The sequence below is a fragment of the Musca domestica genome, unplaced genomic scaffold (genome assembly GCF_030504385.1).
Source record: "Musca domestica strain aabys unplaced genomic scaffold, Musca_domestica.polishedcontigs.V.1.1 1, whole genome shotgun sequence".
NCBI classification, from domain to species: domain Eukaryota; kingdom Metazoa; phylum Arthropoda; class Insecta; order Diptera; family Muscidae; genus Musca; species Musca domestica.
The window spans coordinates 35,359,098-35,383,068 of record NW_026712114.1 but is presented as its reverse complement, the minus strand read 5'-3'; the positions used below and the strand labels follow the sequence as shown (position 1 = coordinate 35,383,068).

The 23,971-nt window shown below is 34.9% G+C and overlaps 1 protein-coding gene across 1 annotated transcript; it reads left to right on the top strand.

Annotated features, from left to right (window-relative positions):
• The first annotated feature begins 810 nt into the window (after positions 1–810).
• LOC101899860 (uncharacterized) lies at positions 811–10,483 on the top strand. Its single transcript, XM_059122167.1, has 4 exons — positions 811–1,088; positions 5,922–7,075; positions 7,154–7,441; positions 9,803–10,483. The coding sequence occupies exons 1-4, from the start codon at positions 1,070–1,072 to the stop codon at positions 10,313–10,315; spliced, it is 1,974 nt and encodes a 657-aa protein (XP_058978150.1). The 5' UTR covers positions 811–1,069; the 3' UTR covers positions 10,316–10,483.
• Positions 10,484–23,971: the final 13,488 nt, after the last annotated feature.

Below are 23,971 nucleotides of genomic sequence, written 5' to 3'. Positions count from 1 at the left end.
AGTTAGCTATCATCTAATTAAAACAATATTTATTTTAGAACTATCATTTTACCTTAATTACTTAAGGAAAAATACTTATGCTACTTATTGTAGGGTATAGCAGGAAAAAAATAACTATACTACGATAAAGAAACAACAACAACAACAGAAAACATGAAATAAAAAGTTATGGCTTTGAACTTTTGACAAGACATAAAATCTTTACCAAAAATAAACAAAGAACCACAACAACTGTAAAAGACATGACCTATATTCCACCTAGCACTGCTTACATTCATGAAATTAACTCTGTTTTGATGAGTTTTAATGAATTTCGGTGGGATTTCGACACAGAAAAAGAAGGGTTGATGTATTCGATAGCATGAATATGGTAATATCACTTTCATTTATTCGAATAAACAAATATTGAGTACGGCGCTGTCTGCTTCACTTTCTAACCATGGTTACAAAAATAAAAACAAAAAAGTCTGTATTTCAAACGGGGCCAAAAATTATGGGTAGCCAAGTCACTGCCACCAACCCGAACATCATTATTGAACAAACAAATTAAAACATCATCATTATGATGTTGTGAATGTGTAAATGACAAACACATACAAAAACAACATTGACCAAGACCAGATTGAGTCTCTCATTGCTCTCTAAATATCTTTGGTGGACTCTCGAGACACCGCTTATTGTTCTCTTTGGGCCACTTTGTGTTTTGGTCAATCAGTGAGGCAGCCTGGTGGTTACCTTGGCTTTAACATTTATTTTCCAGTTGTTGATTTGTTTCACAACAACCCAACATGTATTGTTGTCTGGCACAGCTACGACCGACCACTGCTACTGAGTAACCAAGCACCAAGTCTTGGCTTGAGTTCTTATTTTTTTTTCGTTCTTTCTTTTGCATTGGCGCTTTGTTGCTGGTGCTCTGATGTCTTTCGGAGATTTTCATAAAAATCTTTGAGCTACTTTCATATTCTTCATTTGTGTTCGAGACGTGGTAACGTAAACTTTAACGTGTCGCTATAGTAAAGAGAAATTATTCGGCATAAAGAAATTTGTCAAATCAGAAGAAATTGTTAAAATGAGAGTTTTGCAAGCTTGTAAGTGAATATGGATAAAGTGCAATAACATCGAATGGGAACATTTGTGGAACAAGAAAAAAATATATATTACAAAATCTTTCTGGAAAATGCCAATAAATGTCATGAATTTTCACATAGTTGTAGTGTAAATCATGGATTAATATAAATTCTATAAAACATATATAGTTTCAAAGTTGAGCGTGTAATAAAAATATTTTCATGTGAGCTACAACATGTAAGGACTAACAATATTTTTATTCGATAAAAATATTTTCAGAAATTAAAAATAAATTGAAAAATTAAAATAACTGAAATGAATGAAAAACAAAAGAATTTGCCATTCCGTTGGCAATATATCAATATATTCGCCTGAGACCCCATATAGTTTTAATAACAGTAAAATTTTCAAACAGAGTCTCCAATATTTTAGGCAGTCTCTATAATTTTGGAAATAGACTACATATTCCACCAAATATGTCTGAAAAAATCCTTCGGATTTTAGAATAAAAAATAATTGGGCTTACGGAGTTATAATAAAAATAATTAATAAGTTGCTTTAGAATTTGATTATGTATTTTTATCGTAATTGTGAATAAAACTTCATGCTCGAGGGTTTAGAATTTAGACACATGTTTGTATATTTTGTAAATACCGGATATATATTCATTTAAACTTATTAAACAGTCAAAGTATACATAAATTCGGGTTTGAAATATAGTATAATAGTACTAAATTTCTCCTACATTAAATATGGACCTGTATTTTAGTATTACTGTTCGAAAATGAATTCGGAAGAAATTATTCTTTGCGTGCCTCATTTAATTTTTTAAAAAAAATCTAAAACTAAAACAAGTAAGCAAAGGCTACAGTCGTGCGGAACCGACTATGTGAAACCCTACAAAATGGTAGAAGTCCCCTTATGTCCAAATTTATTTGGAAGATTTCGCTTTTGAAATTATGTCATAGATCACTGCCCTGATATTACCCTTAGTTTTTTGACCAGGGACATTTGCCTAATATTTACACACTTCGTCGTGCTGTTAGTTACAGATATCAATTGTGTGATCAGGAACATTTTTCCGTTTTTGGTTCTTTTGAATCCCTAAATATTTTGCGATCATCTCCAAAAGAAAGATACCCTTCTGTATCTCCAAATGTAGACTCATCTTTATGATTTGCTTGTCTATTGGTCTACGATATATTCATCAACGAAATCAGCATAAAAAAGCTAGATGTGTGCTACTTGTGTATTTTGGATTTCGCCTGTAAGTTATTTTCAGCGTTTCCGTAGAATCGAAATGTTGGTATTTTTTTGGCACAAAAGTAGTGGGCCATTCTACCTTTATTTCGTGTCCTTTGTTTTCTATTTGTGACCTTTATAACGGTTGTAAAATTACGACCTTTTTTAGTTGTTTGTTCATTTCAGCCCCAAAAAATATTGCGGACATCCTTAAAAATAATAGGCTTAGCCCCACTGAGCCAAATCCTACCCTTATGAAAATTTTTGTAAGGATCGGACGATAATTACAATCTGTATATGATAACCCCAACTTGTGTTGAAAGATAAAAATAATTACAAAATGTATTATTCAATATAATAAATCAAATTGAAAAAATCACAAAATACTTCAAAATCTATATTAACATCTTTATTGGCATCTTTTTATGCGATTTTTGTAGATTTTATTCTTTTATGCCAAGAGGGCATTCTGAATTGACAAAATTTGTCAAATCGGTCCGCTAACATCCCCTTCCTTTGTATAGATTTCGCTATATATATATATATCGTCATCTACGTAACGGTCAGAATTGATCTTTTCGTCTATTTGTGTTTTCGCAGGGATTACAAATATTCGCGGTTTAATGGAAAATTTGACTTTTATTTAACACAAATGTTATGGTCTACCCACTAAATATTACCTGGCCCTAGCCCACCTCCATTCTAAATTTCGTGAAGATCGGGCCATAATTGCGACCTGTTGAGTTATTACAATTTAACATGAACAGACGGACAGACGGACGGACGGACATACATAGCTAGATCGACTGAGTTCGGCGAGTTAGAAAGATCCATACATACTTTCCTATGTGGGAAATATTTCAATATTTCGAGTTGTTACATATTTTTTGAACCAATCAAACTTATATTACCCCCAACACATACTGTTGTAGGGTATAAAAATTTTATTGAAAATGTGTTTTCTTTTGTTTTATATTCAAATAGTGGTTCCAAGAAGAGTGGTCAGACGAAATCAAACAACGGAAGTTTGGACTACATATGAAAACCTTACAACCTATATCGGAAAAAATCATTAAAAATTATTCCATTTTTACAAAGAAAGTTTTGATAAATATATCACGACATGTAAATTTCGGTCTGACTCGAGAAATTCTAACGGTAAAAGACGAACTGTTTCGAAAACGAATTTCATTAAAACAAGTATGAGGTATACAACCTTAGTTATGATGAAAAGCGTTTTTGACTGACCATTAGCGCTGGGAGTTAGTTAGACAATATTTGTTCGATTTGTGTATGTTCCAAGAACCTCCTTGGCGTTTATTGGACTAGACCAAGATTGGAAAAAAATTGATTTATTCCGGAGTTTGGAACCAATCATGGACTCTGGTCTAAAATGTTGTACATGGTATTATGTCTTTGTGCACTCGTTTGTAACATGCAGAAGGAAACAAAATAGACCCATAGTACCTTTTGATGATCTTCATAGAATCACATTCTGAGTCGATTTATGCATGCCCGTCCGTCTGTCTATGTATTTTTGTAAAGTTTCCACAAATTAATTTGGCTCAAGGATAAACCCTACTGTCCGGTTTCAATTTCTTGGTGCCCCATATATTTTTATATTATATTTATTATGTCTATGTGCATTTGTTTGTAACAGGCAAAAGGAAACGAGATAGACCCATAGTTCCTTTTGATGATCTGCATAGAATCACATTCTCAGTCGATTTATGCATGTCCTTCCGTCTGTCCATGTATTTTTGTAAACAAAGTACAGTTCGCAAATTTTGTCCTATCCAGATGAAATTTTGCACAAATCATTTGGACGAACCCTATTGAAATTGGAGATAATCGGTCAAAATTTAGATATAGCTCCCATATATATCTTCTTCCGATTTGCCTTTTATTGTGCACCAAACGTGTAATATCAGCCCGAATAGTATGAAATTTTGCATATACAAAACTAGGCCTGAAAATAAGATCGATCGATTAGGCCAAATTTGAACGAAATCGGTTAAGATATAGCTATAGCTCCCATATATATTGTTCATCCTCCGCAGCCGTAATATGCACTCTGTTACAACAATATTTGGGGAAATATATCAAATAGAGCCCAGAAATACATGTGCCAAATTTTATCGAGATCGGTTCAGATTTGGATATATCTTCCATATATAACTTCGTCAGATTTACCTTATATTGTGCACCAAACGTCTAATATTTGTCCAAATGGGATGGAATTTGGCACTTATGACCGAATTTAGTCTAGAAGCTAGTATGCCAAATTTGGTGAAGATCGGTTCAGATATGGCTATAGCTCCCAATATACTGTTCATCCGATTTGTTATATTTGTTACTCACAGCCGTAATATGCACTCCGTAACAGCGATATTTAGGGAAATATATTAAATACCGATTTGGATATAGCTCCCATATCTATTTTTATCCGATTTCAAATTAATTGTGCACCAAATGGGCAATACAAGTCCGAATTTAAATGATATATATGCTTCGGCATATTTAGTCCTTTGAACTTTAAATTATAATTATAATCATAGCGTGTATGATTGAATTCTCTATTTACTTTATTTTACAAGATAGGTTCAGATCTGGATATAGCTTCCATACGCATCTTGGTGAGAATCTGTTCAGTTATATCTATAGCTCCCATATAAATAATTAATCCGATTAAGTTTTTAACTCTCTCACATTCGCAATATGCACTTTAAAACAATGAAATTTGGTACCAGATATCTCATATAGCTCAAAAATACCTTTGCAACATTTTCTTTAGATTTTTATCCCATATAAACATTTATGCAATTTTAAGTTTATTGTACACCAAATGGTTAATATTAACCCAAGTAGGGTTTGGCTTATACGACCGAGTTCAGCCTGGAAGAAAGTGTGTCCAATTTGGCAAAAATCGGTGCAGATATTGCTATAGATTCATAGTATTATCGATTTTGTATTTAAGTCCCCCACACCAATAAAATGCCGTGTTAAACAACGATATTTTGTGTGAGCTATCAGACACAGCATACAAATACCTCTGCAAATTTTTTTTAGAGATCGATTCAGATTTGGATATATCTCCAATATATTTTTCAAATGGTAATATCAGTTGAATTGGAGTGGAGTTTTGCGAAAATTGGATTAGATATAGCTATATCAACGAAATATATGTTTTATTTTAAACGTTCTCCAAGTAGAGAGGTGCAAAACTCCCGTCAAATTTACTGGAAATCGATTCAGAGTAGGATATACCTCCCAAATATAAATTACTTTTGTTTTCAAATTATAACTGCTCTAAAGCAATAATACACATTTAAAAACGAGAATGGTTCGTATGATTTAAGGTGAGAATACATAAAACGCTTTTTTGACTGGTTCAAGTCAAAAGTCGGGTGGGCCGATGTAATGTAAATTCGTGGAACTTAGTTAATTGTCCACCCAAATATATTTTAATTTGATATTTGCACCCATTTTCAATATCAAATTAGTTTTCATGGTGACGGTCCCATGAAGAGAGCAAACCGACTTAGTTTAACTTAAAAGATTTTTATTTTGACATAATTTCACTTAAATTGTATTTTGTGTTTTTTTTTCAGTGCTGGTTTTGCTTGGCTTAAGCTTCTGTGCGGCTTTACCCACCAAAACTGATGCAGAACAAAAATCAACATCCTATGCCAGTGAGGCATCGCAAATTATTGCTACACATTTGCTGAAATCTTTCAACGATATCGATGGCAATCAAGTTCACTCACCCTTGGGTGTGACAACAATGTTGGCCATATTGGCCGAAGCTTCACAGGGTGACACCTACGATGAATTCTTCAAAGTTCTAGGTTATCCCAAAGAAAAGTCTGCCTTGCGTGATTCATTCAAAGCAATTCTATCCAAATATGAAGCAAAGAAATACAATGATGAGCCCTCGTTCCAATCTTGGTTGTACATCTATCGTAACTTCTCGGCCCGTGATGATTTCAAACAACTTGTTCAAGACTATTATTTGGTGGATGTGAAAGACATCAATCGTGATGATTACGATTGGAGTGAACCGAATACTTCATTGGATTTGGATGGCCCAACCACGGCCAGCAATAGCAAAGATGTCATTGGCTTCGAAACATTGAAACGTTTGAAGATCGATGACGACGATGATGAGCTGGGCTTGGGTTTGACCACAGTTGGTGCCTATACCGATGGCTATGGGGAAGAGTTCATTGAAAAGGAAACATCGAAATTTGATCGTTACGTTGATGATAAGCAGTATGTGGAAAAACCTGAAATCATTGAAGAATTGCAAAAGGAAAAAGAAAAATTATCAGAACAAGATATGTCGATTGGGGAACAACAGCAACAACAACAAGCAGAAAAAGAAGAAGAGGAGAAACATACCACAGAATCTGATGCTGGTACAACTACAGGCGAAAAACTAGAAACTCTTGATGAAAAACCAGCTGCTGCCATTGCTGACCAAGAAGATGCCTCCAGCGATATAGCTGGTCTCACAAAACGTGAGGATGACTTAAACTTGGAGGAAAATGAAACAGTGCAGGACAAAGAGAAAATGTTGAAAAATTACAAAGATGCTGAGGATGACGATAACATCATTCCCATACAAGAAGTGCTAGAGTCCAATGAACCCGAAAAAGTTTCATTGCCACTGGAAAAACTGGAAACTGTGTTAGACGATGCCTCAAAGAGTTCACCAGCTGAAATAATGTTGGCCTTGGAATCGCATGTTAGTGCAGCACGAAGTGTAAGTAGAAAAATGATGACTACAGCGAAGATAAAAGTTAATATAAAAAACTAATCTTTGTATTTTATTCTTTCCCAGGCCTTTGGAGGTCGCAGCCTCTTCCAACGTGATGATATTGCATCGGCTTTAAGTGCCAATTCGATTACAGGTCGTGATATTGGCTCTAAAACCAAAATGTTATTGTTCAATGGTTTGTACTATCGTGGCAATTGGGCTAACAGTTTCCATGAACAACCAAATGCCGAAGAATTCTTCTTCATGACCGAAGATGATGCCATGAAGACGCCCATGATGCATTCGATGGGTAAATTCTATATGGCCGAATTAAGTGACTTGAATGCTAAAGTCTTGTGTTTGCCTTATGAGGTAAGTTATATATTTTTTGTAAATGTTTTATAGAATTGTGATTTCGACCCTATGATGTAGATGTACACTAGTTGAGTACACATTTTAACTGGTTTCTATTAAAAAAATCAGGGAGGGTGGATCAACACAAATTCTTGTTAAATGGATTTTGTGCAAACGCATTTAGGAGCAAAAAAATCTATTTTCCCTATTAAGTGTACACAAAAATGCCGGTAAATTTGTATACGTCCAAGGTTATATGTTAAAACAAATATATCAAATTAGGAAATAATTTAGCAATTTATTATTAAAATATTGCCTTTAGCTTAGTATATTTCTAGGTCACTTTTTATACCATCAGTCATATGGCTAGAGAAGGAATTTATAATTTGATACGGCAAAACGTGCCTAGTCGAAATAGCGGTTTTAGACACTAGGTCTCTTTGGACCAAATTCGTTTCCGTCCGTCCGCCTGTCTGGTTGTCTGGTGCCCACGATAAATCTCGAAGGGAGTATCCGATTTGGTCCAAACTTGGTACATCGTAATATTTTTGTCAAACTTAGATCTAGTTCGGAGATGGGAAATATTCCATTCCTTCTGGCACCTCCCCCATAAAAAGTCGAAAATTTCAAAAAAATTATATTTTCTGCACAGAAGAAGAAACGATTATCAAATTTCACACATCCAAATATTTGTATGAACCAAAGGTCTGGTGTTAAGGTAGAATATATCGGTCCGCTCCTTCGACCGACAAAGGTCGAAATTTTCAAAAAATATTTTTTGCACAGAAAGAGAAACGATAAACCGATTTTGCTCCCACTTTGCAAATCCTAATATTTGCGTCAGTGCTAGGTCAGGTGCAAAAATGGACAATATCGGTCCACTCCATCAAGTACCTCCCCCGCAAAGATTCAAATTTTTGAATAATTACAAATATTATAAAATGTGATGGAAGAGTCCGATTGTCTTCAAATTGTACACATCCCAATAATTTTATTAACCCAAGGTCTGGTGTTAAGATGGAATACATGGGACCAATCCTTCTGGTACCTCCCCCACAAAAGGTCGAAATTTAAAAAAAAAATATTTTTTCTACACAGAAAGACATTGTGCTCCAACTTTGCAAATCCCAATATTTGCCTCAGTTCTAGGTCAGGTACAAACATAAATAAAATCGGACCACTCCATCAAATACCTCCCTCACAAAGGGTCAAAATTTTGAATAATTATACCTCTTATAAAATGTGATTTAAGAATCCGATTGTCTTAGAATTTCACACATCCTATTATTTCTACTAAAGCAAGATCTGTTGTGAAGATGGGATATATCGGTCCACTTCTTCTGGTACATCCCCCAAAAAGGCTAAAAATTTTTAATACCCATGAAGTTTATAAAACGCGAAATTAATATCCGATTTCCTTCCGGACTTGGTACATCTCAATATTTCCATCAACACAAGATCTGTTATAAAGATGGTAGAGATCAGACTATTCCTTTTGCTACATGCCACACATAGAATTCAAGATTTTGAAAAACAAAACGCTCAAAGAGAGTGAAATAAGCATCCAACTCTCTTCAAATTTCACATGCAAACATTTTTGCTAATACAAGATCTGGTGTGAAGATGTACTATCAAGCCCACTTTACATTTTCCACAACCCAGACTGGATATTGTGCAGTGAAATTAAAAAAGTTAGCAAATCGGACAAAAGTTCTAAATTTTTCAGAAATTAATTAAAAAAATCATACTTCGTCATTTTCCCCAAAAATAATAACTTTAAAGGTTGATTTTGACTCGGATTAAATACGTGTTAAATTAACAATAAGAAAAGCAAACACATAAATGTTACTTTTAGTAAATACATTTTGAATGTAATTTTCATAAAAAATATTGTACCTGGATATATGGTTAATTCGAAAATTTATTGTGTTAAATTTATAGTTAAAAAGTCCTCTTTTTACTCGCTTGAGGGTTATTTTTATCTGCAATATTGCCGAAGACACTATATACCTAAAATTCCGAGGAATATTAATCCGAAAGTTTCCAAAAGTGTCGAAGAGGGGCAATGTAAGCTTTCAAAATGCCGATACATGTGTCTTCTTTTTTAGCTCTACTTTAATAATCTGCTGGATTTTTTTTTGTGTTGCACAGTAAATATCAAATATCAATACAATAATTTTTTTTTAGATATTTAAATACATTTTTTCGAATCCTACATAACATCAAATACTCTCGTCATATACTAAATGTAGTACCATTTTGTACTTTTTTCTAGGCAAGAATACTCCTTACTCTAAAATCTTAATCTTAAAATCTTAAAAATTATATTTAAAGCTTCTCATTTTTATAGCACAAATTTGTCGTTTTCTTTCATTCCAGAACAAAAAATACTCCCTCATGATTGTACTGCCCAACGAATTGGAGGGCCTTCACACATTGATACAGAAAATGCAGCCGGAAGACTTTAAGAAAGTTAAAAACCTAATGCAAGAACGTGATTTACATGTTGTCTTACCAAAATTCCAAATCGAAGAAACATCTCGTTCGGAGTCAATGCTCAAGGGATTGGGTCTCACGAAGATTTTCTCACGCAGTGAAGCTGATCTCAGCCTACTGTCCGACGACCGTGATTTACACGTCGATGAAATTGTTCAATTCGTTAATGTACGTGTCGATGAAGGTGGCAATTCGGTGATTGGTCTAACGGCAGCCAATGCCGAAGCTCGCAACAAGACCGAAGAACCATTGGAGATGTTTGAAATTACCCATCCATTCTTGTATTTCGTAATGGACTGTGAATCAGATTTTATTTTGGTCTCAGGAAAAGTACATGCACCCGAAGTACAGGAGGAATTGCCGGTGGGTGTGACAGTGGAATTTGACCAAGCGTAGATTTTAAGTGCAATTGCAAAAAACAACAAATAAATAAAATACGAAATATTCTCAAGACTTACGTTTAAGTATATCTCTATATTTATGTGTAACAGTGTGTACGATTGTAATTTCATGGTATTGCTAACAAATAATAAACTTCCTTTTTTATAAAATTAAAAAAAAAAACAAATTACGTAAAATTCGTTACATTTGATGCGATTTAATGATTCACTTAAGTTGAAGGGGCTACGGTAAGTGAGATTGTGTCATTGGGCATATTCCCATGACTTACGAGTGGACGTCTCTGTTAAATTATCAAAACAATGATCCGAACAATTAATTCACCGTCATTGCATTGTTAACGGTCGTGTTGTGTGTAAAACTATTAACGTCAACCCTCCCCACCCTTCTGTGAAAGGACACTCAAATATTCAATTGCTCGTAACAAAACGTGAAATTTATCATACACACTTTACCCATTTGGGTTGTCCTAACATTATTACGCCTTTGCTACTCATCGAAGAGGTGGATATTAAATGAGATTTCAAGGCATGGATATAATGGGACGGTGGGATAAAATAAGTATTTGACGAACGCACAGCAGCCATTATGAAGGCTGAAAATTTTGCCTTGTTAGAACGAAAGTACTAGAAACCACTTAAGGTGTCTTAATTCCCTAAACAAGTCTATAATGTATATAACAATATAATAACGTTAATAATGAAAACTTAGTATCTGGGGCTATCAGAATGTCCTCATACAAAAAAGGGTATAATCTTAAAAATTGGAAAAATATCTCGAATTAATTTAAGTTCAATTAATTAATTTTACTTACTATATTGAATTAAATGGTTTTTTTTTCTCAGGCTAATATTTAGAAATATTTCAACTGTTTGGAATGATGTGCTATAACAGTTAAGATTTGAAAAAATTGATATAATGCTAATTTGGCTGGAAAATGCTGATAAAAATGTTAAAATTCCTGGTAATCGTAAGAACACCCATATCGTATTAAAGTCAAAAGTCGGTCCTAAAAAATAAAAAAAAAAACAAGTAAGCAAAGGCTATAGTCGTGCGGGGTCGACCATGTGATACCCTACAACACTACAATATGTTAGAAGCCCCCTTATGTCCAAATCCATGTTGTAAGATTTCGCTTTTGAAATTATGTCACGGAGCACTGCCCAGATATTACCCTTAGCATTTGACCAGGGACATTTGCCCAATATTTACGCACTCCGTCGTGCTGTAAGTTGTTGTGGTTCATTTTACAGCTAAATGTAATCCAAAATGCTAGAAATCTTCCCTGTCCTTAACTCCCTTCTCAGGCGTGTCCATTGGCTTCAATTGTGTGATCAGGACATTTTTTCGGTTTTTGGTTCATTTGAACCCCTAAGTACTTTCATCTCAAAGTGAAAGAGACCCCTCTGTATCTCCAAATTTAGACTCATCTATTTGATTTGCTTGTCTATGATGTTTGGCTATATACGTCAACGAAATCAGCATAAAAAGCCAGAAGTTCGCCTTTTTTGTATTTCGGATATCATCTGAAAGCAATGTTGGTATTTTTTCACACAAAAGTAGTGGTCCATTCTACCCGCTGTCCTAAACTCTAACTTCATGCGATATTTCGTGTCCTTTGGTTTCTATTTGTGACCTTTAGAATGGCTGAAAAATCCGGAACATGTTTATTTGTTGGTCCGTTTCAACCCCTAAATATATGGCGGACATATTTAAAAATAATTGGCCTAGCCCTTCTAAGCCTAACCCTACCCCTATGAAAATGTTCATGAGGATAATTGCAATATGAATATAATAACCCCAACCTGTGTTGTAAGGTGAAAAAATTACAAAATATACACTTCAATATTATGAGTCAAAATGAAAAAATTGCAAGCGATAAAAAATTTGAAAAAATAAAAAAAAAATTCACAAAATACTACAAAATCTATAATAACATCATTAATGGCATCTTTTTATGCGATATTTTTAGATGTTATACTTTTAAGACAAGAGGACATTATAAATTGACAAAATTTGTCAAAATCGGTCCAGCCATTCTTGAGTTATAAAAATTCTAGCTAACATCCCCTTCCTTTGTATATATATATTGTATATATTTCGCTATATACATCCGATATATTTGCTATCGGCAACTACGTAATGGTAAGAATTGACCTGTTCGTCTATTTGTGATTTCGCAGGGATTAAAAATATTCGCGGTTTAATGAAAAATTTGACTTTTATTTAACACAAATGTTATGGTCTGTTTCACCAACTAAATATTACTAAATATTAATGACCATCAAAATTGGAAGGCTTCTTCCCAGCCCTAAGCTCTAGCCCTATACTAACTTCCGCGTCGATTGGTCTATAATTGCGACCTGTAGAGCAACTGCAAAATCAGGATTTTTTTCAGTTTTTGGTCCATTTCAACCCCTAAATATTATCCGATCATCTCCAAATGAAATAGGGTTCTATTCTGACCCTAGCCCCACCTCCATTCTAAATTTCGTGAAGATCGGGCCATATTTGCGACCTGTAGAGTGATTACAAATTAACATGGACAGACGAATGGACGGACATACATAGCTAGATCAACTCAGCTCGGCGAGATAAGAAGATCCATATATACTTTCCTATGTGGGAAACCAATATTTCGTGGTGTTACATAATTTTTGGCCCAATCAAACTTATAATACCCCCAACACAAAGTGTTGTAGGGTATAAAAATCTTGGGGAGAATAAAAAAGCTAAATCGATATAGAATTTTACTCTGATAAGAATTTTACACACTGAATAGCAAAATTAATAGACAACCATCGTGTAAAGAGTAAGAGAGCGTTAACCTTTGCCTGACCAAAATCTTTATACCCTTAATTATAAGGGGAACAAATGATATACCATTGTGTATTAGAATTTTTAAATTTAGGACTTTTTCCCAATTCGCTGAAAATGTCCAGTCTAGGTTGTGGAAAATGCACAGTTGATAAAACTCGTTGGAGTTTCAGTTTAGTAGGCCAATTACAAGGGGTCCTCTATAGTTTGAAATATATATAGTGTGAGATGAAAAAACTGCAACAACTTCAGACTGCTGTCATTTCTAAGCCACTCGTCCAATAGCTGTTAAAACTATTCCAGTGACAGCTTATTCTATTGTTTACAAGCGTACAAAAGAATTTTGGTGAGACTTTTCGAGAAAAAAAGTTATTCGTTATGCAATTCAAGCGTGATAGTGTGATTTCTTTATATTTGGTTGGAAAACCACAAGTGGCTATCGTTATAGCACTCCAGCATTTAATGTGAATGAATCTTTTGTATCTCGTACCACCGCTCGTTACCGTGATAGTGGTAGCGTAGCCCGACGTCAAGGAATTGTACGAAAGAAAACGGCAACATCAGCAGAAATGGTTCGAAAAGTAAAGAAGCGACTTGATCGATCGCAGTGGCCGAAAAATGGCTCGTGAGCTGACCATATCGCAATATTCCATTCGCAATTATTGAAAAATGCGCTCGGGGCAACATTCGGGCTGCGTGTGGCGGTTTCATTGGCCGTTTGAAGGCCCAAGGTGACCAATTCGAAAAAAATCTAAACTTATTCATATATTTGATGCTATTCATGCATTCAATAAAGTTGATGCATTCAATAACATTTATAAAAATATGTAAAATTATGGCGTTTGACTTTGTTGTAGTTTTTTTTTTATCTCACCCTGTATGTCGGCAAACCGACTGATACTTTCTAAATAGGTGTTGTAGAAATCATAATTGCCCCACTGTGCATGCCATGAATAATTGTTGCTTTCTTGTGACAAGGGGTGGCTCGTTATATATAGTTAACATTTTCAATTTCTAAAACACATTATCATACTTCCGCACCGACGACACACACGCATAAATTTCGAAAGTAAAACAAACTAATTTGTAACTGAGAAAGTATCATCATTATCATATCTATTTTTGAGTACTTGTATCGACGTAGATTCCAGTACTTGATTATGACGTAGTGAAACCTTTTCATCTATGAACAATGATTGAACTTCTATGTCTAAGTTTTCCATAAAATATTATTTAGTTTAGGCAAAAACTTTGAAAATTGCAGCGTCATCATGGGAAAGCCTATGGGCGAACAGAGTAGTGCCATCAAGTGGACACGTGTCTCATGCTCGCTCTTCAATGAACGCATTAAATTGTCAACTATTTTTACATGAGAATGTTAATATGTTGGTGTGTGTAAAGCTTGTTCTGGGAGAAATTTAGACGACGTAGTGGATTGATTTTTTGACTTTCATACGAATGATTAATTCTGTAAAATTGTGAAGTCATACTTTTCACCATTAATATTTAAGAGCTAAATACATATATACACACACACTAAATCGTCTCTGGGGACAGTAATCTGTCTGGTATTTATAAAAAAATTAAAAAAACAACTAATCATTTTCCCTACAAAATCTCTATAATATTTTTAAAGCTTAAGTATATTTGTATGTCACATAATTATCACACACACACACGACTTCATAATCGTAGCACTGTCAAGGAATCATGAAAGATAAACAAACCTTTAAGTATGGCATATTAAATACTACAAGTTCATACAGGAATGTTTCTTTTTGTTCTCCCAGTAAACACGTTTCCTTACCCCAAACCCTATCCATCCCAATTTCCTCGTTCACTTCAAGTTATTCCCTGATGGAGCAATATCAAAGATGAAAATGAAATTCCTTTTTGTATTAAAAAATATTGGGGGGGGGGGGAGGAAAAATTGGCGCCAAGCAGACGGGCGCCACAAAACAGAGGTAAAATCAGGAGTGACTGCAAAACTATGATTATGGTGATGACGATTACCGCAGGAGAAACAACAGCAGCAACAACAAAAAAGGGAAAACAACAACATAATAAATACAAACCATGCTGTGTGAACAAGCACAGAAATACACACACAAACATATATATCGCACCAATTTCACTTCTTACAACAAAAAGGACATCCGAGTTGTTGATGTGCCAGTCTACCGTCCTTTTACACTGAAGCAGCATCACCGACCATGCTGATGATGAGAAGACGTTGAAAAGACACACAAAAAAAAACTTCATACCACTCACTAGTGGTATATCCATACATCACAGTTGTTTCAGAGTACTATTTCTCCTGGTATGGTCTGCCACTGCGACAACACTTTCTAAGGTAACCTCAAAAAAATGACAGAGCACAGGACACTACAACGCTACGGATGATATTTCATCTTTTCCACATGAAAACTCCCGTAACGCAAAATTATGATAATCATAAGTTTTTGTTGTTGGTTTTTTTGTTTCTATTTAAAAATCATTAACCCATTGTGGGAATTGCGAAGATATTCTAAGATATTCATATTCAAATTGTAACTCTTTGTACCAGAACAACTGCAGATATTTCAAATTTGAAAAGAAATGTTAAGAAAATATGTATAAAAAGTTGAAGGCAACAGGAATTTATGCACAAAAATTTGATGCGGCAAAAATGCGCCTTTTCGAAAACACAGACTTATAAGAAATACGATTCAGGACACAATAACTCTCCAAGGCAGAATCGGACTTAGCTTAAACGTCGGTTATGGTAATATTTTTTTCTACTTTAGATGTAGTCCCTACAAAAGCTAAAAAAATCTGAAAATATACATCTCACATGCATGTCAGGAAGTATCCGAATTTCTTTAATCTTCGTATATAGTAATATTTATATAAAACATTTTTCAGATGCGAAAGTTCAATCCTTCGATCCTTCGGTTCCCCTTCCACAACTGGTCAACATTTTATATAATCATACCCTTATAAAATCCGAACTAACTAACAAACACATCTAGAGTGAATGTGGACTATAACAGTCGACTAATTCTGCTACTTTTCCCGAAAACTGCCATTATTTTGAAGAAGTAGAATAATAAAGTATGCTGAGATGTTTGCATAAACCACAATGGGTTAATATGTCCAGACAAGTTCCGTTTACGAAATGCTCATCAGGAAAGTAAAATAAAACAAGCATACATAATGACGCCTAGACGTTGGACTAAAGGTATATCCTTTCGAATAAAAACTCACACCAACATAAGGGGTTCCATATATAAATTTCTCATTCTGTGGCAGGACAAAGAGTTCCACCACTAGCGCTATCACTTTTATTTTTTTGCAGTCTTAAAAGTCCGACGCACAAACATAAAACCTGTGCCATATTTTTGAATAGATAACCCAGCACAGGGTGATGGTGAATGGTCAAAACAAACGCTGCATATATGAAAACTAACATAAAAAGTTAAACGTCCATAAAAGGTATATCGAGTAAACAATTTCTATTCATCGGACGTCAACAATTTTTTTTCTACAATTCTATGGAATATGAAATTCAGAGTTTTATTCACATTTTTTCTTTTCTGATAAAGATGCGCATAAATCATGCAGTGATATGAAAAGGTATAAAAGATTTATTAGTTTTTTTTCCTACTCGTTTTTTTATTTGTGTGCAAAATCAAAACACCCATACGCAACAACAACTTCCTTTAATATTGGAGTTTTGAATATGGTTCAGCGAAATTGTTACGCTTTTTGAGAGAAAACAAAGCCACAATACAAACATACATATTTGTTTTTATCTATTGTATGTTAAAAAGTACTGCCTGTCCCACCTTATCGCCCTTAAGGGAATTGTTTCTCTGTGGGTTATGTTTTCCTTTTTAATATTTGATTACCTATCCTATCATTTGCTGTGAACACCGTTTGGGGAGGTTTCCCGAAAATAATCACTTGTAACAAGTGCCACAATTAAATCAAGTATCTTTTGTGTTCAAAAGCGCTGTATTCCTATTTAATTAAAGGTATATCACAACATCAGGCAAATTGTTATATTGTAGCTCATAATTGTTTCATACGGTAGTGGTAATGTTTCCTGATTAACAGAGATGTTTATCTTTATTTTGTAACTTGTCATAATTGCATGTTATTTGAATATACTCCTCTCTGGAATGGATATTAACAGATGTTGGTATTTGACTCAGACCTATTAAGTACTCTATTATAATAGATCAAGTAATTCTTTTTATACCCTCCACCATACTATGGAGGGTATATTAACTTTGTCATTCCGTTTGTAACTCCTCGAAATACTCATGTCAGACACAACAAAGTATATATATTTTTGATCAGCGTAAAATTCTAAGACGATTTAGCGATGTCCGTCTCTCTGTCTGTCCGTCTGTCTGTTGTATTCACGCTATCTTTCGTACGAATTGAGATACAAGGCTAAAATTTTGCACACAGGTTTATTTTTACAGTAGGCAGGTTAAGTTCGTAAATGGGCCATGTAGGTCCACGTTTTCATATAGCCCCCACATAACGGTACCTCCCGATATTCGGTATTTTGATGATTTTAGCGACATTATTCACCGGAATTGTTTCAAATTTGGTATTTGAAGTTCGAAATGGATTCTACAGCCTAAGACAGAAAATTGTCTGTGCAGGTCCACGTCTTCGTATAGCACCCATATAAAGGTACCTCCCGATATTCGGTATTTCGATAATTTTAGCGGCATTATTAATAGGAATTGTTCAAAATTTGGTATTTGAAGTTCCCAATGGATACTACAGCCTAAGACAGAAAATTGTCTGTTCAGGTCCACGTCTTCGTATAGTCCCTTCGTATATCACCGACATTTTTTCAAATTACGCATTTAGAGTTCGTAATGAAAACTCCAGTCTGTGACAGAAAATTGTCTATGCAGGTCCAGGTCTTCGTATAGGCTCCATGTATCAGTACCTCCCTATATTCGGTATTTTGACGAGTTTAGGTACAATACTCACCGAAGTTGTTTGAAATGTCGTATTTGAAGTTCGTAATGGATGCTACAGAACATGACAAAATTTTTCTACGCAGGTTCAGGTCTTCGCACAGCTCCGATATAACGGTACCTCCCTATATTCTATACTTTGATGATTTTAGCTACATTATTCGCGTTTATTTCAAGTTCCGAATTTAAATTTGGTAATGACTCATGACAAATAATGCCTGTGTGGGTCCACGTCGTATAGGTACCAATATAACGGCAATATTCGGTATTTTTAAAATTTTACCAAAAACTTTCAACATGCTCGCTTGTTGTTCTACATTTTTACCTCCGGATGTACAGTGATACAGAATTCAACTTTTTTGAGCTTATTCCAGCAGTCTTGTGCCACAGAAGGTAGAACAAATTATAAACTTTACATACCGAAGTTTAAACAATTCCTCTGAAAAATGTGGCTGAAAAATGCTATCTTTAGTAAGAAATTTAAGATTTGTGTACAACACAGTGTATTTAAAAAGGTCATGGAGGAATAATCCTACATGCACAGCACTACTTGGTAGTAGACTAAAACGATCCGTAGTCTCTAATTACTTTACAATTAGTACATTTTTTACACATTTAGAGGAAGTCATTGTCAATTTTGGTAAAATTTAATTAGTTTAAAATAGTTGAAGTAATTTAATTTTAGGAAATCTATAGAACAAAATATACAAAGTATTATTCAAAGCTCAAGTTAGTTTCTACTTTTACTGTTGTTAAGGTATACTAAAAATTTGTTCAATATTTGCCATGTAAAACTGTAAAAGCCAAAGAGTAATCCCCAGTTATATTCGGATTTTTTTTTCAAAAAAACTGTTTAAATTTATTTCAAAAGTTCCTTCAAAACTTAGAAAGTTTATCTGTCTATGCTCGGAATCTAAAGATTCTCCATCAGTTTCTAAAAGTGGGGAAATCTTTACAAATATCTTTCGTCTGCAGATACTTGGAGTATTTTACGTCAAATCGTAAAATCACATTGGGTCGTATGATTTAAGGGGCTTTAAAATCGCCCATTTAACAGCGTAGTATTCACAATATTTATTTAAAAACATAACAGGGTTCAAATCCAAAATAAAATAATTACCTTATGTTGTCCATTAGTCTGTGAGGACTATGTGGTTATAGTCATATTTTAAATTGACCTGCAAATATGAAAAAAACAAAATTATAGTATATCTATATACGGGGTGCATATTACGGCTGTGGGTAACAAATATAACAAATCGGATGAACAGTATATATGGGAGCTATAGCTATATCTGAACCGATCTTCAATTTGACATACTAGCTTCGAGACTCAATTCGGTCGTAAGTGCCGAATTTCATCCCATTTGGAAAAATATTAGACGTTTGGTGCACGATAAAACGTAAATCGGTCGAAGTTTTATATGGGAGCTATATCCTAATCTGAACCGATCTCGATAAAATTTGGCATACTTATTTTCAGGCCTAATTTGGTTGTATGTATGTATGTATTTCATACTTTTCGGGCTGATATTACACGTTTGGTGCACAATAAAAAGCAAATCGGACGAATATATATATGGGAGCTATATCTAAATTTTGACCGATTATCTCCAATTTCAATAGGGTTCGTCCTTGGGCCAAACAAATGATTTGTGCATTTTATCTGAATAGGGCAATAAATGCGAACTGTACTTTGTTTACAAACGGACATGCATAAATCCACTCAGAATGTGATTCTATGTAGATCATCAAAAGGAACTATGGTTCTATCTTGTTTCCTTTTGCCTGTTACAAACAAATGCACAAAGACATAATACCCTGACCACCTTGTGGTGTAGGGTATAAAAATATATGGCCGAGTTGCACAAAATGGAAACGTACGACCCGAAATTCACTCCATCTGGGCTGATATTAGCCATTATTTGCCTGAAATCGGATTAAGAATATATGTGGGAGCTACATCTTAGCCGTTCTCGATAAAATTTGGCAAAGGTATTTCCGAACTTTAGAAGATATCTAGTACCAAATATCATTGTTGTCGAATGCATATTACGAATGTGAGGGACTTAAACACCAAATTAGATGAAACATATATATGGGAGCTATAGCTATATCTGAAATTGCTTCTAGATTGAATTCGGTTGGATGTACCAGATATTGGCGATTTGGTGCACAATTAGCCTGAATTCGGTTGAGGATATATATGGGAGCTATATCCAAATCTGAACCGATCTTGACAAAATTTGATGCACTTATTTCAGAACTGTATCTGGTACCAAAGATTATTGTTGTGGAATGCATATTACGCTTGTGAGGACTTTTAACCCCAAATCGGGTAAAACATATATATGGGAGCTATAGCTATAACTGAACCGATTTTCTCCAAATGTGAAGTACTTGCTTCTAAACAGAATTCGGTGGGGTGTACAAAAATACAAGTAATTTGGACTTATATTAGCCATTTGGTGGACAATTAACGCGAAATAATATTCCGAACTTCATATGTATATAAATGCATTTCTTCAGTGTGAGCATGAAAATTGCGATACATTAGAAAATGTTTGAATAGCATTCATTCACTCTTCTTTTGACGGCTTTTTTTATGAGCGGATTATCGATAAAATGTTGCAACAATTGCATCAAAACCATTGCTATATTTATACAGCCAGTGAATGGCAGCAAATTTTATTACCTCTTCCTTTGGCCATATTTACAGCAGGAGGAATATGAACGTTTTGCTAAAAGCCCACAATGGCTTCCATAAAAAACGACACAGCAGAACAGCAGCAACAACAACAATTTAATGAATAATTTCGTTACATTTTTGTGACAAAACGAAAAATATTTTTGGCTTATGCCAAAATGATGGTTGTTCTGTGCTAAACTAATAAAAATCGAATAAAAAAACAAAATTATTTTTGGACACTACCATGAGAGAGAGAGAGGGAGCACTACTCTTTCCGAGTCGAAATTTGGTTAAAAGCCTTTATTCCGGGGAAAAGGACGCTGTGGGTTAGCAGGCATTTTGATGATGGTGCTGCTAGTAGCACTAGTTGAAATGTTTAGCCATAAAAATATGGCCAATATAAAATACAATTTATTTGTAAAATGTCCATAATTTGTTGCAACAACAATTTCGTTGTTTTGTTGAGGACAATTGGGAGGAAAATGCAATTCTTTTAAAATCGTGGGATATAAAACGAATTTTCCCAGAAAATAAAAACAAACATGACCAAATGTTAGACATTAAAAATCGGTTTAGCTAAAATGTTCATCGAAACGGCAGCGGTCGTTCAAAGAGGATGCGGAATAGAACATTCTTTATTGTGTGAGGGGGAGGGAAGGTGGCATACATTTTGCACTGCGGCCATTATAAATCACTTAATCCACCACATGATACACATTTGTTTGCTTCTTCATCACTGATGGGTCACTGGCGTGACATGCACAACAATATTGCCATCAACTCACCCACAATGTGCAATTTCCTGCATTTGATTTGCATCATGCAATGCGCGTTAACGTCAGTGGCGCCCAATCCGGTGACATTACCTCAGGGCATATTTGGAGAATGTGTATTTTTGATTGGTCCATTGTTATGCAATTTGTGAGGCATGCGTCCGAACGGAAATTCACCATAAAGTAACTAATTTCAGAAGGATGATCGAGAAATGGTTAAGTGATTTTTAAAAAAGTTCGAAATACAGGGTGAGATAAAATAAAAACTGCAACAAAGTCAAACGCCATAGTTTTTACATTTTTTTAATTATATTAAATGAAACAAAAACATTACGGGAATAGCATCAAATTTTAGAATAAATTTATATTTATTCAAATTGTCACCTTTGACACGAATTATGGCCTTCAAACGGCCAATGACAGCGTCACATGCTGCCCGAATGTTGTTCTGCGGTATTTTGGCCCATTCCCGTCGAAGCCCTTGCTTGAGGTGATCGACACTTTGGTACTTTTTAGTGCCAACCTTGCTTTTCAAAATACTCCAGACACAAAAATCCAACGGATTGGTATCCGGAGATTTTGGTGGCCATTGTGAGCTGGACATGAAGCGAGGAACCTCATTTTCTGACCACTCTTGGGTGGCGCGTGCTGAGTGCGATGGTCCTAAATCCTTTTGCAATGTCCAAGGTCTGTGGTCAAAATATTTGAGTGTCCAAGAATATTTTCGCGATAATATTCGGTATTTATTCTGATGCCACGGTCGATTAATACGAGCGGAGAACGACCATCGGCTGTTATGGCGGCCCACACCATGACCGGCGCTTGAGTTCTGGTGGCCAACCGAAAGTGCACATTTTCAGCTTACCTCTTTGGCAAGTAAACACGATCATTATCTTTTTTTTTACAAACTGCTGGACAACGAATGTTTTCTCATCGGAGAAAACCAAAGTGGGCAGTTCACCACTTCCGGACAAGCGAAGAAATTCTTTAGCTCTTTTGAGTCTATTATCATTCTGTTGCGGTGTAAGTTCTTGCACTTTTTGGAATTTCAATGAATTTATCCAGAGCTCATTTTTCAATATTTGCCGAATTGAATATTGCGATATTATCAGCTCACGAGCCATTTTTCGGCCACTGCGACGAGGGTTTCGATCAGTTTTTATACCCTACAACACTATGTGTTGGGGGTATTATAAGTTTGATTGGGCCAGAATTTATGTAACACCTCGAAATATTGGTTTCCCATATAGGAAAGTATATATGGATCTTCCTAGCTCGCCGAGCTGAGTCGATCTAGCTATGTATGTCCGTCCGTCCGTCTGTCCGTCTGTCCGTCTGTCCATGTTAATTTGTAATCACTCTACAGGTCGCAATTATGGCCCGATCTTCACGAAATTTAGAATGGAGGTGGGGCTTAGGTCAGAATAGAACCCTATTTCTTTTGGAGATGATCGCATAATATTTAGGGGTTGATATGGACCAAATACTAAAAAAAATGTCGGATTTTGCAGTAGCTATACAGGTCGCAATTATACACCAATCGAAGCGGAATTTCGCATGTAGCTAGAGTCTAGGGCGGGGAAGAAGCCTACCAATTTGGGTGGTCATCGGATAATATTTAGCGGGTAAAATAGACCATATCTTTTGTGTTGAAAAAATTCAAAATTTTTCATTAAACCGCGAATATTTTAAATACCGGCGAAATCACAAAGCCATGACAAGGTTACTTCTGACCTTTACATTGATATTAACATCCAACAAATCGGATATATAGCGAAATGTGTGCGATATATATGTCTATCAAAGAAGATATACTTGAAAGATCTGTTATATGTCGAGAACGGCTGAACTGATTTCGACAGTTCTCATTAATTCAGAATGGCCTCTTGGCAGGAAAAAAAAAAGTCTAAAAAAACCGCATAAAAATATCTCTCTAATGATGAAAATATTGATTTTGTAAAATTTTCTCATATTTTTTCAGTTTTGTCATATTTTTGGCATATTTTCATTTTGAATTAAACATTTGGTAATATTTCTACAGCTAACAAAACTAAGTAGTTAGGATATCAGGATATCATTTACAGATCGCATTTATGGGCCGATCCTTACGAAATTTTGCATGGGGATAAGATGAGGGTCAGAATAGAAGCCTACTCTTTTTGGAGATGATCGCCATATATTTAGGGGTTGAAATGGACCAAAAAACTGCAAAATTGTCAGCAGGTCGTAATTATCAACCGATCCTCACGCACATTTGAATGGGGGTTACCGGACATTGCAAAAGCCAAGCAGTTTTGGATGGCCATCCAAAAATATTCAATGTGGGAAATAGTTTGCCAACTTTTGTAGACAAAATACGAAAATGTCCATTCCAGTGACTTTTTGGAGA

Coding starts and splice junctions, on each gene's coding strand:
- LOC101899860 (XM_059122167.1), top strand. Junction 7,076..7,153: donor ATGTTAGTGCAGCACGAAGT/GTAAGTAGAAAA, acceptor ATTCTTTCCCAG/GCCTTTGGAGGTCGCAGCCT. Junction 7,442..9,802: donor TCTTGTGTTTGCCTTATGAG/GTAAGTTATATA, acceptor CTTTCATTCCAG/AACAAAAAATACTCCCTCAT.